This window comes from Ornithorhynchus anatinus, chromosome X1, assembly GCF_004115215.2.
Source record: "Ornithorhynchus anatinus isolate Pmale09 chromosome X1, mOrnAna1.pri.v4, whole genome shotgun sequence".
In the NCBI taxonomy this organism is placed as follows: domain Eukaryota; kingdom Metazoa; phylum Chordata; class Mammalia; order Monotremata; family Ornithorhynchidae; genus Ornithorhynchus; species Ornithorhynchus anatinus.
The window spans coordinates 55,775,042-55,789,309 of record NC_041749.1 but is presented as its reverse complement, the minus strand read 5'-3'; the positions used below and the strand labels follow the sequence as shown (position 1 = coordinate 55,789,309).

Here is a 14,268-nt window from a genome sequence, read left to right as displayed (position 1 = left end):
GCTTAGTACGGTGCTCTGCACACAATAAACCCTCCCTCTAGACCGTAAACTCCCTCTGGACTATAAACTCGATATGAGCAGGGAGAGAGACTGTTAATTCTGTCGTAGTGCTCTCTCCCAAGTGCTCAGTACAGTGCTCTGCACATAGTGAGTGCTCAATACATACCATCACCTGATTGATGGAATGAATACCACAGCTTGATTGATTAACCGAGCAGTGAGGCCTATCGGATAGAGCACGGGCCTGCAAGTCGGAGGGTTCTAATCCCAGCTCTGCCACTTGTCTGCTAGGTGACCTTGGGCAAGCAATGGGGCTTCTCTGGGCCTCAGCTTCCTGATCTGTAAAATGGGGATTCGTCGAGCAGTCTTCCCCTTTCTCTCTCGCTCCTCTTGTCCGCTTTCAGTGTCCCCTTCCTCCTTGTCCCCGGGTCCCCTGCCCCCCCCCCCCCCCCGCCCTAGCCACCGTTTGGAGCTGTGGTTTGGCAAGACCCCGGCCCCAGCGCACTTCCCCCTTGCCCGCAATCACTGCCACCCAGCCAGACCTCCTGCACCGACCCGACCCAGACCCCGGCCAGCTCGTCCTACTCCTTCCTCCCCATCCCTCCTCCTCGTGCCCTCCCCACCCCTTCCCTCCTCCCTTCCTCTCCCCCATCCCTTCTCCTTCGTCCCCTCCCTCTCCTCTCCTCCTCCCTACCCCTTCCCTCCTTCCCTTGCCCTCTCCTCTCCTCCCCCTTGTCCCCTCCTCACCCCTTCCCTCCTCTCCCCTCCCCCTTGTCCCCTCCTCCCGTGGCCCCCTCCTCCCCACCCCTTCCCTCCTCCTCATCCCCGTCTCTCCCCGTCCCCTCCTCCTGTCCCCTCCTGTCCCCGCCCCTCCTCCTGTCCCCTCCTGTCCCCGCCCCTCCTCCTCGCCCTTCCCTCTCCTCTCCGCCCCCTCCTCCCCTTCCCCTTCCTCGCTCTCCTCCTCTCTCCCTCGCCCCCTCCCCACCCCTTCCCTCCTCCGTTCCTCTCCCCATCCCCTCTCCTTCGTCCCCTCCTCCCCGTCCACTCTCTCTTCCCTCCTCCCCTCCCCCTTGTCCCCTCCTCCCCACCCCCTCTCTTCCCTCCTCCCCACCCCTTCCCTTCTCTCCCCACCCCTTCCCTTCTCTCCCCACCCCTTCCCTCCTCTCCCCACCCCTGCCCTCCTCCTGTCCCCTCCTGTCCCCGCCCCTCCTCCTCGCCCTCCCCTTCCCCTTCCTCCCCCTCCTCCTCTGTCCCTCCTCCCCAGCCCTCCTTCTCCCCCCCAGCCCGGTGTCCTCTCCCCCTTCCCTGCGGGCCGGGGCCAGTCACAGGACCGACACCTGCCGCCTCCCTCCTGTTCCTCCTCCTCCTCCTCCTCGTCCTCCTCCTCCTCCTCCTCCTCCCGGCCGCCCTCCCCTCCGGGTCCGGCCGCGATGTCCGCAGCTCTCTGCCTGCTGGCGGCCGTCCTCCTGCTCGCCCCCGGGGGCTCCGCCGCCCCCGCCGCCTCGCCCGAAGGTAAGGACACCCGGCCCGCCGGCCACACGGCAGGACGCGGAGGCCAGGCCTGGGCAGGACAGTCCCGCCACCGACCAGTCGCTCCTACTTATGTTGCGCCCACTAGGTGCCCAGCCCACTACCGACCGGTTGGGAGGGTCCGGTCCAACCGAATTCTCAGGGGTGGGCAGGGGTCGTCTCTCTCGATTGCCGAATCACACTTCCCAACCGCTCCGTACAGTGCTCCGCACCCAGGAAGCGCTCAATAAATAGGATGGAATGAATGAGCGAGCTGACAGTCTAGAGGGGGAAACAGACCTGACTAGGAAGACGTAATCTGTCATTTAAAGACATGGACATACCGAGCGTGGACCTGGGAGTCAGAAGGACCTGGGTTCCAGTGCCGCCACTGCCACTTACCTGGCGGGTGAGCTTGGGGAAGTAAGAAGAAGAAGAATGTTGGTATTTGTTAAGCGCTTACTATGTGCACAAGTGCACAAGTTCTAAGCGCTGGGGGAGATACAGGGTAATCAGCTTGTCCCACATGAGGCTGAGTTAATCCCCATTTTACAGGTGAGGTGACTGAGGCCCAGAGAAGTGAAGTGACTTGCCCACAGTCACACAGCTGCCAAGTGGCAGAGCCGGGATTCACTTCACTTCCCGGGAAGTCACTTCACTTCTCAGAGCCTCAGTGTTCTCATCTGGAAAATGGGGGTGAGGGCCGAGAGCCCCATGTGGGGCAGGGACTATGGCCAACCCGATTACCTTGTATCCACCCCAGCGTTTAGAACGGCCCCTGGTCCACAGTAAGGGCTTAACAAATACCGTTATTAAAAAAAAAAAGTACCTCACTGCCGTGGGGTTGGGGTGGGGTGAAGAGCCGACGTCCAGAGGTCACAGATTGAAGTGTCCCAAGGACTCCTTCAGTCACCAGTACTTATTACAAGCGCTTAGGACAGTGTTCCGCACCTAGTAAGCCCTCAATAAATACGACTGAATGAATGAATGGAGCACTTTTTTATGGCATTTGTTAAGTGCCTGCTAAATGTCAAATACCATTCTAAGTCCTGGGGTAGGTACCCCGGCAAGGAGCTCGCGGTCTAAGTTGGAAGGGAGAACAGGTTTTTAATCCCCATTTTACAGTTGAGGAAACCGAGAAGTGAAGTGACTCATCCCAAGCCACCCAGCAAGCAAGCGGCAGAGCCGGGGCTCGAACCCAGGTCCTCCAACTCCCAAGTCCGTGCTCTTTCCACTAAGCCACACTGCTTCTCGGGCCCGGGGCAGAGCACTGTCCTAAGCGCTGGGGAGAACGCAGTGTAGCAAATAGATGTGATCCCTGCCCTCAGAGATCCAACCCTCGGGGGACGTTGAAATGGGCTGAGGGAGTGGGGCGTGCTAGAGTTCAGCAGTAAGAGGGTGTGTGAGATGGGCGTCCAGGTGCCACTGCCGGTGGCCTCCGCAGAGTCAATCAGTCCATCGGTGGTATTTACTGAGCACCTATTTATAAGTTTTTTCTTATTCTTAACTACGATATGTTCGCCGGTGCATGTCAACCGTGTCCCCCATTAGACTGTCAGCCCCTCCCGGGCAGGAAGCGGGACCTCGACTTCTTCTCCCCAAGCTTGCCCGGGGCGTGGTACAGTGCCCACCATTCTGGAGGCGCTCAGTACAATGCTCTTTACGTGGGAGGCGCTTGGTCCAGAGCTCTGCACACCAAGAGACCCTCAGTCCAGTGCTCTGCACCCCGGTAGCTGCCAGCACAGTACTCTGTCAATCTGGTTAACGCCGATCCAAAATGACATGACACAGTGTCTGTGAGGGTCCGGGGATCCCAGGAGTCTTGGAGAAACCATGGAGGCACTGAATCAGTGGTAATTATCGAGCACTTACTGTGTGTAGAGCACTGTACTGAGCGCTTGGGAGACTGCAACATAACACACAATCCCTGCCCACAGCGAATTTAAACAGTCTAGAGCGGGGACATATGATGCCCCGAGAAGGCCTGGAAAAGCCTCCCGACCTCAAGCCCAGTGTGGTCTACTGGTTAGAATCTGAACCTGGGAGTCAGAGGACCTGGGTTCTAATCCTGGTTCCTGTTTAGCCTTGGGCAAGTCGCTCAGACTTCTCTCAGCCGCATTTCCCTCACTGGTAAAATGGGGATGAAGACTGTGAGTCCCACTTGGGTCATGGACTGTGTCCAACCTATTAGCTTCTATCTATCACAGCGTCTAGTAATAATGTTGGTATTTGTTAAGCGCTTACTCTGTACAGAGCACTGTTCTAAGCGCTGGGTTAGACACAGGGGAATCAGGTTGCCCCACGTGGGGCTCACGGTCTTAATCCCCATTTTACAGATGAGGTAACTGAGGCACAGAGAAGTTAAGTGACTTGCCCACAGTCACACAGCTGACAAGTGGCAGAGCCGGGATTCGAACTCATGACCTCTGACTCCAAAGCCCATGCTCTTTCCACTGAACCACGCTGCTTCTGGCACGGAGTAAGTGCTTAACAAACACCATAATTCAAAAAGTAAATAAATAAATAGTAAGGAGAACACCTGAGCCCCGAGTTAACAGGGATTTCCTGATTTCTCAAGCCACATTCCTGGTCTGGGATTCCTCCTCCAATCCTGCCCGGTCATATGACCCTAACGTCGACCTCCAGTTTCTCCATCCAGTCCAACTCTTGTTTGGGGCCCCAGCTGTGACTGTGACCCCCAGCTGACAGGGGACGCTGGGGGAGTGGGGTGCAGAGGAGAGGGTATGCATGGGACCAAGCGCGTGGCTCAGTGGAAAGAGCCCGGGCTTTGGAGTCAGAGGTCATGGGTTCGAATTCCGGCTCGGCCACTTGTCAGCTGTGTGACTTTGGGCAAGTCACTTCACTTCTCGGTGCCTCAGTTACCTCATCTGTAAAATGGGGATTAAGGCCAGGAGCCCCACGTGGGACAACCTGATTCCCCTGTGTCTACCCCAGCGCTTAGAACACTGCTCGGCACATAGTAAGCGCTTAACAAATACCAACATGGAGAAGCAGCATGGCTCAGTGGAAAGAGCACGGGCTTTGGAGTCCGAGGTCATGGGTTCAAATTCCGGCTCCGCCACTTGTCAGCTGTGTGACTGTGGGCAAGTCACTTAACTTCTCTGTGCCTCAGTTATCTCATCTGTAAAATGGGGATTAAGACTGTGAGCCCCACGTGGGACAACCTGACTCCCCTATGTCTACCCCAGCGCTTAGAACAGTGCTCGGCACATAGTAAGCGCTTAACAAATACCAACATTATTATTATTATTATCAGGAAGTGGGGGAGTCAGCTTTAGCATTCTCTCTAGGGCCCAGCAGGTGTTTTCCAAATCGGCTTCCAGGGTTTCCTGTATCAGGCATGGAGAATCAGTCAGTGGTATTTATTGAGCGCTAACTGTGTAGAGAGCACTATACTAAATGCTTGGGAGAGTATAATGCAAAAGAATCAATATAATAATAATAATAATAATAATAATAATAATAATTGAAGTTATTAAGCACTTACTTCAAGCTCACAGTATTAATCTTCTTTTTATCGATGAGGTAACCAAGGCCCAGAGCAGTGAAGTGACTTGTCCAGAGCCATGCTGCAGACAAGTTGCGGGCTGAGATTAGAACCCAGGTCCTTCTGACTCCCAGGCCTGTGCTCTAGCCGCTAGGTCACGCTGCTTCTCCGCAGGCTGTCAAGTGTTTATTGTGTGCCGGATACTGTACTAAGCACTGGGGAAGATACAAGATAATCAGGTTGGACACAATCCCTGTCCCACATGGGGCTCCCAGTCTTAATCCCCATTTTACAGATGAGGGAACTAAGGCACAGAGAAGCTAAGTGACTTGCCCAAGGTCACACAGCAGACAAGTGGCGGAGCTGAGATTAGAACCCCTGACCTCTGACTCCCAAGTCCGTGCTCTTTCCACTAAGCCAAGCTGCTTCTCTAAGTAGTAAGTAAAGTGCCTGGCAATCGATCATTTATATTTATTGAGCACTAACTATGCACAGAGCATGGCACTAAGTGCTTGGGAGAGCACAGTACAACAGAATTAGCAGACCCATTCCCTGCCCATAACGAGTTTACAGTCTAGAGGACACTTAACAAATCCCAATATTAGTATTATTAGGTTGGACCCAGTCCCTATCCCTCAAGGGGCTCACAGTCTAAGTAGGAGGGAGAACAGGAAAACTAATAATAATAATCGTATTTGTTAAGCGCTTACTAGATGCCAGGCACTGTGCTACGCACTGGGGTGGATGCAAACAAATCGGGTTGGATACAGTCCCTGTCCCGAATAGGGCTCACGGTCTCATTCCCATTTTACAGATGAGGTAATTGAGGCACAGAGAAGTGAGGTGACTTGCCCAAGGTAACCCAGCAGGCAAGTGGCGGAGCCAGTATTAGAACCCAGGTCCTCCTGAATCTCAGGCCCATGCTTTTTCCACTAGCCACGCTGCCATATTTGTGGGAGGGAAGAAAAGGTACCACCCACTACTCATGCCCCTCTGCACCGATCAATGAAAATGGTGACAATTCACTGTTTTGGAGAGGTGAAAAAACCAGTGGCATTTATGGAATTTATTGAGCGCTTATTGTGTGAAGAAGGCTGATACTAAGCAGTTGGGAGGCTACAAGAAAAGAGAGTTGGTAGCTGTGATTCCCCCAACCATGCACAGAGGATGCGGTGGTTAAGGAGCCCTTCAACTGTTTCCCTCATCTTGGGGTCAAAGGCTGCTCTACCTCCATTGCTGAATTGTGCAATCCCAATGCAGGATTTCGGATTTATCACCTAAGATATCAAGCCAAGTCCCTCCAAGTGTTTGCCCAAAGAGAAGTCTCCCACCCCTTTCTGTAGAAGGGATTTAAAGACAGGGACTCAAAGGTCTCCAAAACCTCAGTTACTGATTTGTAGATTCATTTGAGTAAATCACTCAGGCCTCGTCCCCAACCTAAAACACGATTTCCCCCTTTTGTTTTTTTCAGAGGAGTTTCATTTCAAGTCATGGATGGCGCAGGTCGGTGGTTACTTCTCCTTTCTTTCTTCTTTTTTTGGTTTGTGCATGTTTTGAGGTTTCTTTTTGTTCCGTGTTTTTGATCATTGAAATCACCAAACTTTCTGCAGACAAATGAAGGCCACAGCACCCAGGCATTTTCCAGCCTGGGGCTTTTCCTCCCCAAACACTGACCCACACTGTCTGGATCTCCTACCCCGGAGAGGAGAGAATCAGGCACTTGGCTGGAGGGCCATCAGGAGAAACGCAGTGACTGTGGCATTTATCATTTAAAAGTACCTGCAATTCAGACTTGGATTATACTGATTCAGTGCACCTATCTATCATTCATTCAATAGTATTTATTGAGCGCTTACTATGTGCAGAGCACTGTACTAAGCCCTTGAAATGTACAAATCGGTAACAGATGAGACAGTCCCTGCCCTTTGACGGGCTTACAGTCTAATCGATTTACAGTCTATCAAGGAGAGGCCTGAGTGTTTCATTCCAGAAAGTGAGGGGGGCAAAATCAGCAAGCTACTTCCTTTCTGGTTCTTTCAGCACAACAAGAAATATGGCATGGAGGAGTATTATCAAAGGCTGCAAACTTTTGTCCTCAACAAGAGAAAAATTGACCAACACAACGCTGGAAATCACACCTACGAGAGTACTGTGTGGTTTGGGGGTTTTTTAAAATCATTTCTCCTCCTTCTGTGACCCCTTCAGTTGAGCGCTCTGCTGATCCTTTTTTTATTTTTTTTCCCACTCATTTCAGTGCGACTGAATCAATTTTCAGACATGACCTTCCCTGAATTTAAAAAAAGGTATCTCTGGTCCGAACCCCAGGTGAGTGTTTGCTTACTTTGCACCCGTCTGGGGCCTCTGAATGCAGAGGGGGCTTATCAGTCAATGCTATTTATTGTCTATTGTGTGCAGAGCAGCTACTAAGAGGTTGTGGGAGGACAACACAATCGAGCCGGTTGATGAGATCCCTGTCCCTAAGGAGTTTACAGTCGACAGGGGGAGGCAGGCATCCAGATTAGCAACAGATAGGAGAAATAGTAAAATGTAAAAATAAATACATAAGTGGTTTAGGGCAGGGGTGAATAGCAAAGTGCTTAAGGAATACACAGCCAAGGACGGAGTCCATGCAGAGCGGAGGGCAGAGAGGGGAGATGAGGGCCTAATCAGGGAAGGCCTCCTGGAGGAAATGTGGAGGCCTCTCCTGCCTCTTCTCCCTCCTGCTCAATCAATCAATCGGTTGCCTGTTTACTTGTTTTGATGTCTGTCTTCCCCCTTCTAGACTATGAGCCCGTTGTTGATCGTTCCTATTTGTTGCTGAACTGTACTTTCCAAGCGCTTAGGACAGTGCTCCGAACGCAGGAAGGGCTCAATTAATACGACTGAATAAATGAATCGATTTTAGTTACTGTCTGTTGGCTTGTTTTACGGTATTTGTTAAGCCTTTACTACGTGCCAGGCATTGTACTAAGCGTTGTACTAAGATACAAGTATGGACACAGTCCTTGTCCCACATGGGGCTCACAGTTTTAATCCCCATTTTACGGATGAGGTAACTGAGGCTCGGGGAAGCAAAGCAAACAAGTTGCAGAGCCGGGATTAGAACCCAGGTCCTCCTGCTGACTAAGCCAATGCTCTATCCACTAGGCCATCCTGCTTCTCGTTTACTGGATGCACAGCACTGTACTAAGGGCTTGGCAGAACTTTTTTATGGTATTTGTTTAGTGCTTACTATGTTCCAGGCACTGTTCTAAGCGTTGGGGGTAGATCCAAGGTAATCAGATTGGACACAGTGCATGGCCCACGTGGGGCTCACAGCTTTAATCCCCATAATAATAATAACAGTGGTATTTGTTAAGCGCCTTACTATGTGCCAGGCAAACTGTTTCTAAGTGCTGGGGTAGATACAAGCTGATCAGGTCGGAAACGGTCCAGGTCCCACATGGGATTCACAGTCTTAATCCCCATTTTAAAGATGAGGGAACTGAGACACGGAGAAGTGAGTGACTTTCCCAAAGTCACACGGCAGACAAATGGTGGAGCCGCACATTAGAACCCAGCTTGTCCGTGTCCCACATGGGATTCACAGTCTTAATCCCCATTTTAAAGATGAGGGAACTGAGACACGGAGAAGTGAGTGACTTTCCCAAGGTCACACGGCAGACAAATGGTGGAGCCGCACATTAGAACTCAGCTCTTTCTGACTCCTGGGCCAGGGCTGCTTCTCAGGTGACCTACTGAGAACTTCTCCTTGGGCCTTCCCCCACCACCCCCCGCCCCCCGAAACCAATGAAGCCAAGCAGGGGGCCCACTTTCTCTTCCCTTCTTTGGTTCCCAGGGGAACCCACATGGCAGTTTCAGTTTCGAGGAGAGTCATGGGCCAGAGCTCTCCCTGAGGGCTCTCACCCCTTTTCCAACTCTCCCGGCCCCTGAAGACCACTGAGGCAGCTGAGCCGAAAGGTAGGCGGCTCGACAGACCAGGCTCAGGCTAAGGAGGGACCGATGCAACCGGGGCAACCAATTTGGTGTTTTGCAGAAAAATGCTATGGCCTCATGTTTGGGCTCAATTCCGCCATTCAATCATATTTACTGAGTGCTTCCTGTGTACAGAGCGCTACATTAAGTGCTTGGGAGAAGACAGAACAGCAGTAGACAGACACATTCCCTGCCCACAATGACATTCAAGGGGGATGCAGGAAATGGGAGCGTGGCATGGGAGAGAAGCCACAAAAGCAAATCTTGGGTTGGAAGGCGGGACGAGAGCGGGAAGGTCAACGTGAGAAGCAGTGTGGTGCAGTGGATAGAGCCAGGGCCTGGGAGGCGGAAGGACCTGGGTTCCATTCCCAGCTCTGCCACGCGTCTGCTGTGTGACTTAGGGTGAGTCACTTTACTTCTCTGTAAACCTCATGGGTAAAGTGGGGACGAAGACTGTAAGCCCTATGTGGGACACGAACTGGACACAGTAAGCAGTCCTTGCACGCAGGTGAGTGCTCAAGAAATACGATTGATTTGATTGCTGGGGATGTGGGCACCCCGTTTCCACTTCCGGGGGGCCCTGTTGGTCTCTGTCCGGGGGAGTGTCCCAGGAGGGATCTGGGGAAGGTGACTCCGTGACTTCCTAGCATGGAAATTGGGTGAAGGATGGGTCTGGATCTGTGTGAAATCAGCTGACAGCCCCAACCCGCTCTCTCTCCTGGTTCCAGGTTTATTTGACTCCTCTAATTATAAGCTCATTGTGGACAGGGAATGTGTCGGTTCTATTGTTATAATGAACTCTCCCAAGTGCGTAGTACAGTGCTCTGCGTACAGTAAGCGCTCAGTAAATATGATTAAGTGGTGGACTGCCTCTTTCCCCCTCTCCTTGCCCCTGGAGAGCCCAGATCTCTCTCAATCAATCAATTGTATTTATTGAGCGCTTACTGTGTGCACAGCACTGTACTAAGTGCTTGGGAGGGGGCAATCCAACAGAATCAGCAGACACATTCCCTGCCCATAACGAGCTTAGAGGCTGCTTCTGCCCTCAGGAAATAGCCCAGGCCTGGGAGTGGTTCTAATCCTGGATCCACCACTTGTCTGCTGTATGACCTTGGGCAAATGACTTCACTTCTCTGTGCCTTAACTACCTCATCTGTAAAATGGGGATGAAGACTGTGAGCCCCATGTGGGACACGGACTGGGTCCAACCTGATTAGCTTGTATCTATCCCAGTGCCTGCCACATAGTAAGTGCTTTAAAAAATACCAGTTAAAAAAAGGTTGGCGGGGGTGGCTGCCGGACCCCGTAACCCTCAGAGGGGCCCAACTCAGTCGTATTGTACTCCTCCGAGTGCTTAGTCCAGTGCTCTGCACACATTCAGTGCTCAGGAAATCCCACTGATTCATCGCGAGATCTGTCCGATGGGGACTAAGTCGGTCCTAGGCTGAGCCAGCGGTGTGGACCCGAGGAGAATTCCTGGGACCCACCAACCAGGACAGCCTCCAAGAGCAGCCCCAAGGCACTTGGCAGGGCCTAGTGGGAAAAAGCACAGTGCTGGGAGTCAGATGGCCTGGGTTCTCTTCCCAGCAGCTATCCTCCTAACCCCCACTCTCCTTCCCCACTGCCACTGCCAAGGTGAAACAAACTCCCTGTAGGACCACGGCGGGAAGAGAGGGTAGAATGCTGCTGCTCCTGCAGGAAGCTCCCCAGGGTTCCCTGACTCCCTCGGGAAGAACATCTCTGGGGCCCCATTCGCCGACTTGGGGTTCCGATAACGAGCGAAATTCCTCCCCGAAATCACAAAGGGCTCGGTTTTCCCTCCAGGACCCGCAAAGCCGGCTCTCCTCCGGAAGCGAGGCATGTTGCTTCCGGGGCCAAGATGGTCACAGCCTTCCCATCATCCCAGGAATCTTTCCTTTACAATAAGGGATAGGGTTAGAGAAGCAGCAGCGTGGCCTAGTGGATAGAGCCCGAGCCTGGGAGTCAGAGGACCCGGGTTCTCATCCTGGCTCCGCCACTTGTCTGCTCTGGGACCTTGGGTATGTCACCTCACTTCTCTGGGCCTCGATTACCTCATCTGGAAAATGGGGATTAAGACTGTGAGCCCCATGTGGGACAGGGACTGTATCCAACCCGATTTGCTTGTATCTACCCCAGTGCTTAGTAGAGTGCCTGGCACATAGTAAGAGCTTAACAAATACTATAAAAAAGGGTTCTGAAGGCCTCAACTGAGTTATAAACAAGAAGGGTGGACCGTCCGTTCCAAAAGACATCTAAAAATAATCTATTAGCTCCTTGTGGGCAGTGACAGATCGTATCTACCTACTCTGTTGTATTTTACTCTCCCAAGTGTTTAGTACAGGGCTCTGCACACAGTAATCAATTAGTCATACCTACTAAGAGGTTACTATGTGCAGAGCACTGTACTAAGCACTTGGGAGAGTACGATACAACAGTTTGTGGACACGTTCCCTGCCCACACCGAGTTTACTGTAAGTGCTCAGTATGTACCATTGCTTGATTGGTTGTTCCAATTCATTAACCAGATAATAATGTTGGTATTTATTAAGCGCTTACTATGTGCGGAGCACTGTTCCGAGCACTGGGGTAGATACAGCGTAATCAGGTTGTCCCACGTGAGGCTCACAGTTAATCCCCATTTTACAGATGCGGTAAATGAGACACAGAGAAGTTAAGTGACTTGCCCACAGTCACACAGCTGACAAGTGGCAGAGCTGGGATTCGAACTCATGACCTCTGACTCCCAAGCCCGGGCTTTTTCCACTAAATGCTTACCTGAACTAATCCCTAGGACATCATTTCATGGATGTGTCTAGACTGTAAATGTCTTGTGGGCAGGGGAATATGTTCACCAACTCAGTTGTATTGTACTCCCCTAGGCGCTTAGTCCAGTGTTCTGCACACAATCAGTGCTCAAGAAATCCCACTGATTGATTGAGAAGTTGGTCTGATGGGGTGTAAATCGGTCCTAGGCTGAGCCAGCGGTGAGGATCTGAGAAGCAGCGTGGCGTAGTGGATGGCGCACGAGCCTGGGAATCAGAAGGTCATGGGTTCTAATTCTAGTCCTGCCACTGGTCTGCTGTGTGACCTTGGGCAAGTCACTTCTCTTCCCTGGGTCTCAGTTCCCTCATCTGTAAAATGAGGATTGAGATTGTGAGCCCCACGTGGGACAGGGACCGAGTCCAACCGACTTGCTTGTATCCACTCCAGGGCTTAGTGCAATGCCTGGCACATAGTAAGTGCTTAACAAATACCATAATAATAATAATTATTATTATTATCTGAGGAGAATTTCTGGGACCCATCCAACCCAGGACAGTCTCCAAGAGCAGCCCCAAGGCTGGGCCCTAGAAAGAGCACAACACTGGGAGTCAAACAACCTGGGTTCTAATCCTGGCTTTGCTACTTACCCGCTGTGTGACCTGGCTCAGTGGAAAGAGCACGGGCTTTGGAGTCATAGGTCATGGGTTCGAATCCCTGCTCTGCCACTTGTCAGCTGTGTGATTGTGGGCAAGTCACTTAACTTCACTGTGCCTCAGTTCCCTCATCTGTAAAATGGGGATTAAAACTGTGAGCCCCACGTGGGACAACCTGATCACCCTGTATCTCCCCCAGCACTTAGAACAGTGCTCTGCACATAGTAAGTGCTTAACAAATACCAACATTATTAATACTTAACTTCTCTGTGCCTCAGTTAACTCTTCCTTAAAACTCTTCGATACCCATCCTCCCTCCCTACTTCCTATGACCTATGTAGGAAAGGGGCTATATCTGATCCGATCATCTTGTATGTTTAGTGCTTGGCATATAGTAAGCGCTTAGCAAAAACCCCAGTTGTTATTATTCTACTAATTCCGTTATATTGGACTCTCCCAATCACTTAGGGCGGTGCTTTCTACCTAGTAAGTGCTCATTCATTCATTCAGTGGTATTTACTGAGCACTTACTGTGTGCGAAGCACTGTGCTAAGTGTTTGGGAAAGTACAGTATGACAATAGACAGATTCCCTGCCCACAACAAGCTTACAAACTAAAGGGAGAGACAGGCATTAATGTAAATAAATAACAAATAAATTACAGATAAATCAATAAATACCACTGATTGATGCCTTGGGAGGCCCCCAACCAGGGATAGCTGCTTCTTGTCGGTCTGGGCGAGCAGCCTGTAGAGTTGCCCCACTGCTCAGGGCCCAGATGTTGGCTTTGCTCGTCGGTGCCCGTCGATAGGTACCAACCTGGCACTGGCTTCCGGGTCGATCCCAGGTCTCCCAGACTGCCCATTGTGGGGACCGGGTTTGGGAGCTGCAGGAGAAGCTGGATAAACCCTGGGGGGTGGGGTTGGGGGGTCAGTCTGCCACGCCACTGGTTCATAATGCCCTCAGTTCAGCCGGCCTGCCCTTAGCTTGGGCACGATAGCCACTGTCGCTTGGTTGGTAGCATGGCAGGACAGGCTCAGCACTTCCTCTGTCCTTCCTTTTCCACACACTTTCCTTCCCTTCTTCCCCTGCCTTCTTTGGGTCCCTCTCCCAATCAATCAATTGAAGAAGCATTGGCCTAGTGGATAGAGCATGGGCCTGGAGGTCAGAAGAACCTGGTACTCATCCTGGGTTTCTAATAAGGCTTAATAAACTTTCTTCTCGTATTTTTTAATGGTATTTGTTAAGTGCTTACTATGGGTCAAATGCAGTTCTAAGCGCTGGGTTAGATACAAGTTAAATGGATTGGACACAGCCCCTGTCTCACGTGGGACCCTCCGCCTAAGTAATAATAATAATGTTGGTATTTGTTAAACGCTTACTATGTGCAGAGCACTGTTCTAAGCTCTGGGGTATACAGGGTAATCAGGTTGTCCCTCATGAGGCTCACAGTCTTAATCCTCATTTTACAGATGAGGGAACTGAGGCACAGAGAAGTGAAGTGACTTGCCCGCAGTCACACAGCTGACAAGTGGCAGAGCAGGGATTCGAACCCATGACCTCTGCCTCCCAAGCCCGGGCTCTTTCCACTGAGCCACGCTGCACTGAGGCCTAGAGAAGTGAAGTGACTTGCCCAGGGTCACACAGCAGACAAGGGGCAGATCTGGGGTTGGAACCCAGGTCCTCTGACTCCCAGACCCGTGCTCTTTCCACTAGGCCACACCGCTTCTCTTCTCCATTTCGATGATTTTCCAACTCATCCTGCCTCTAAAGTGGTTTCCCATGGGCAGGGCACCGGGGCTGATAGGGCCGGGACAGACTTCTGCAATCTGAAAGTCGT

General features: G+C 51.7%; 1 protein-coding gene across 3 annotated transcripts in view; it reads left to right on the top strand.

Annotated features, from left to right (window-relative positions):
* The first annotated feature begins 1,258 nt into the window (after positions 1 to 1,258).
* CTSH (cathepsin H) overlaps positions 1,259 to 14,268 on the top strand; it is a 44,516-nt gene continuing 31,506 nt past the window's right edge. For 2 of the 3 annotated variants that reach the window (XM_029051507.1, XM_029051506.1), the window contains exons 1-4: positions 1,259 to 1,512; positions 6,489 to 6,520; positions 7,058 to 7,163; positions 7,272 to 7,342. In XM_029051507.1, the coding sequence (XP_028907340.1) occupies positions 1,431 to 1,512; positions 6,489 to 6,520; positions 7,058 to 7,163; positions 7,272 to 7,342 (291 nt within the window). In that variant the 5' untranslated portion in view covers positions 1,259 to 1,430. The remainder of the gene's footprint in view (positions 1,513 to 6,488; positions 6,521 to 7,057; positions 7,164 to 7,271; positions 7,343 to 14,268) is intronic. The other variant, XM_029051508.1, reaches the window with a different exon arrangement.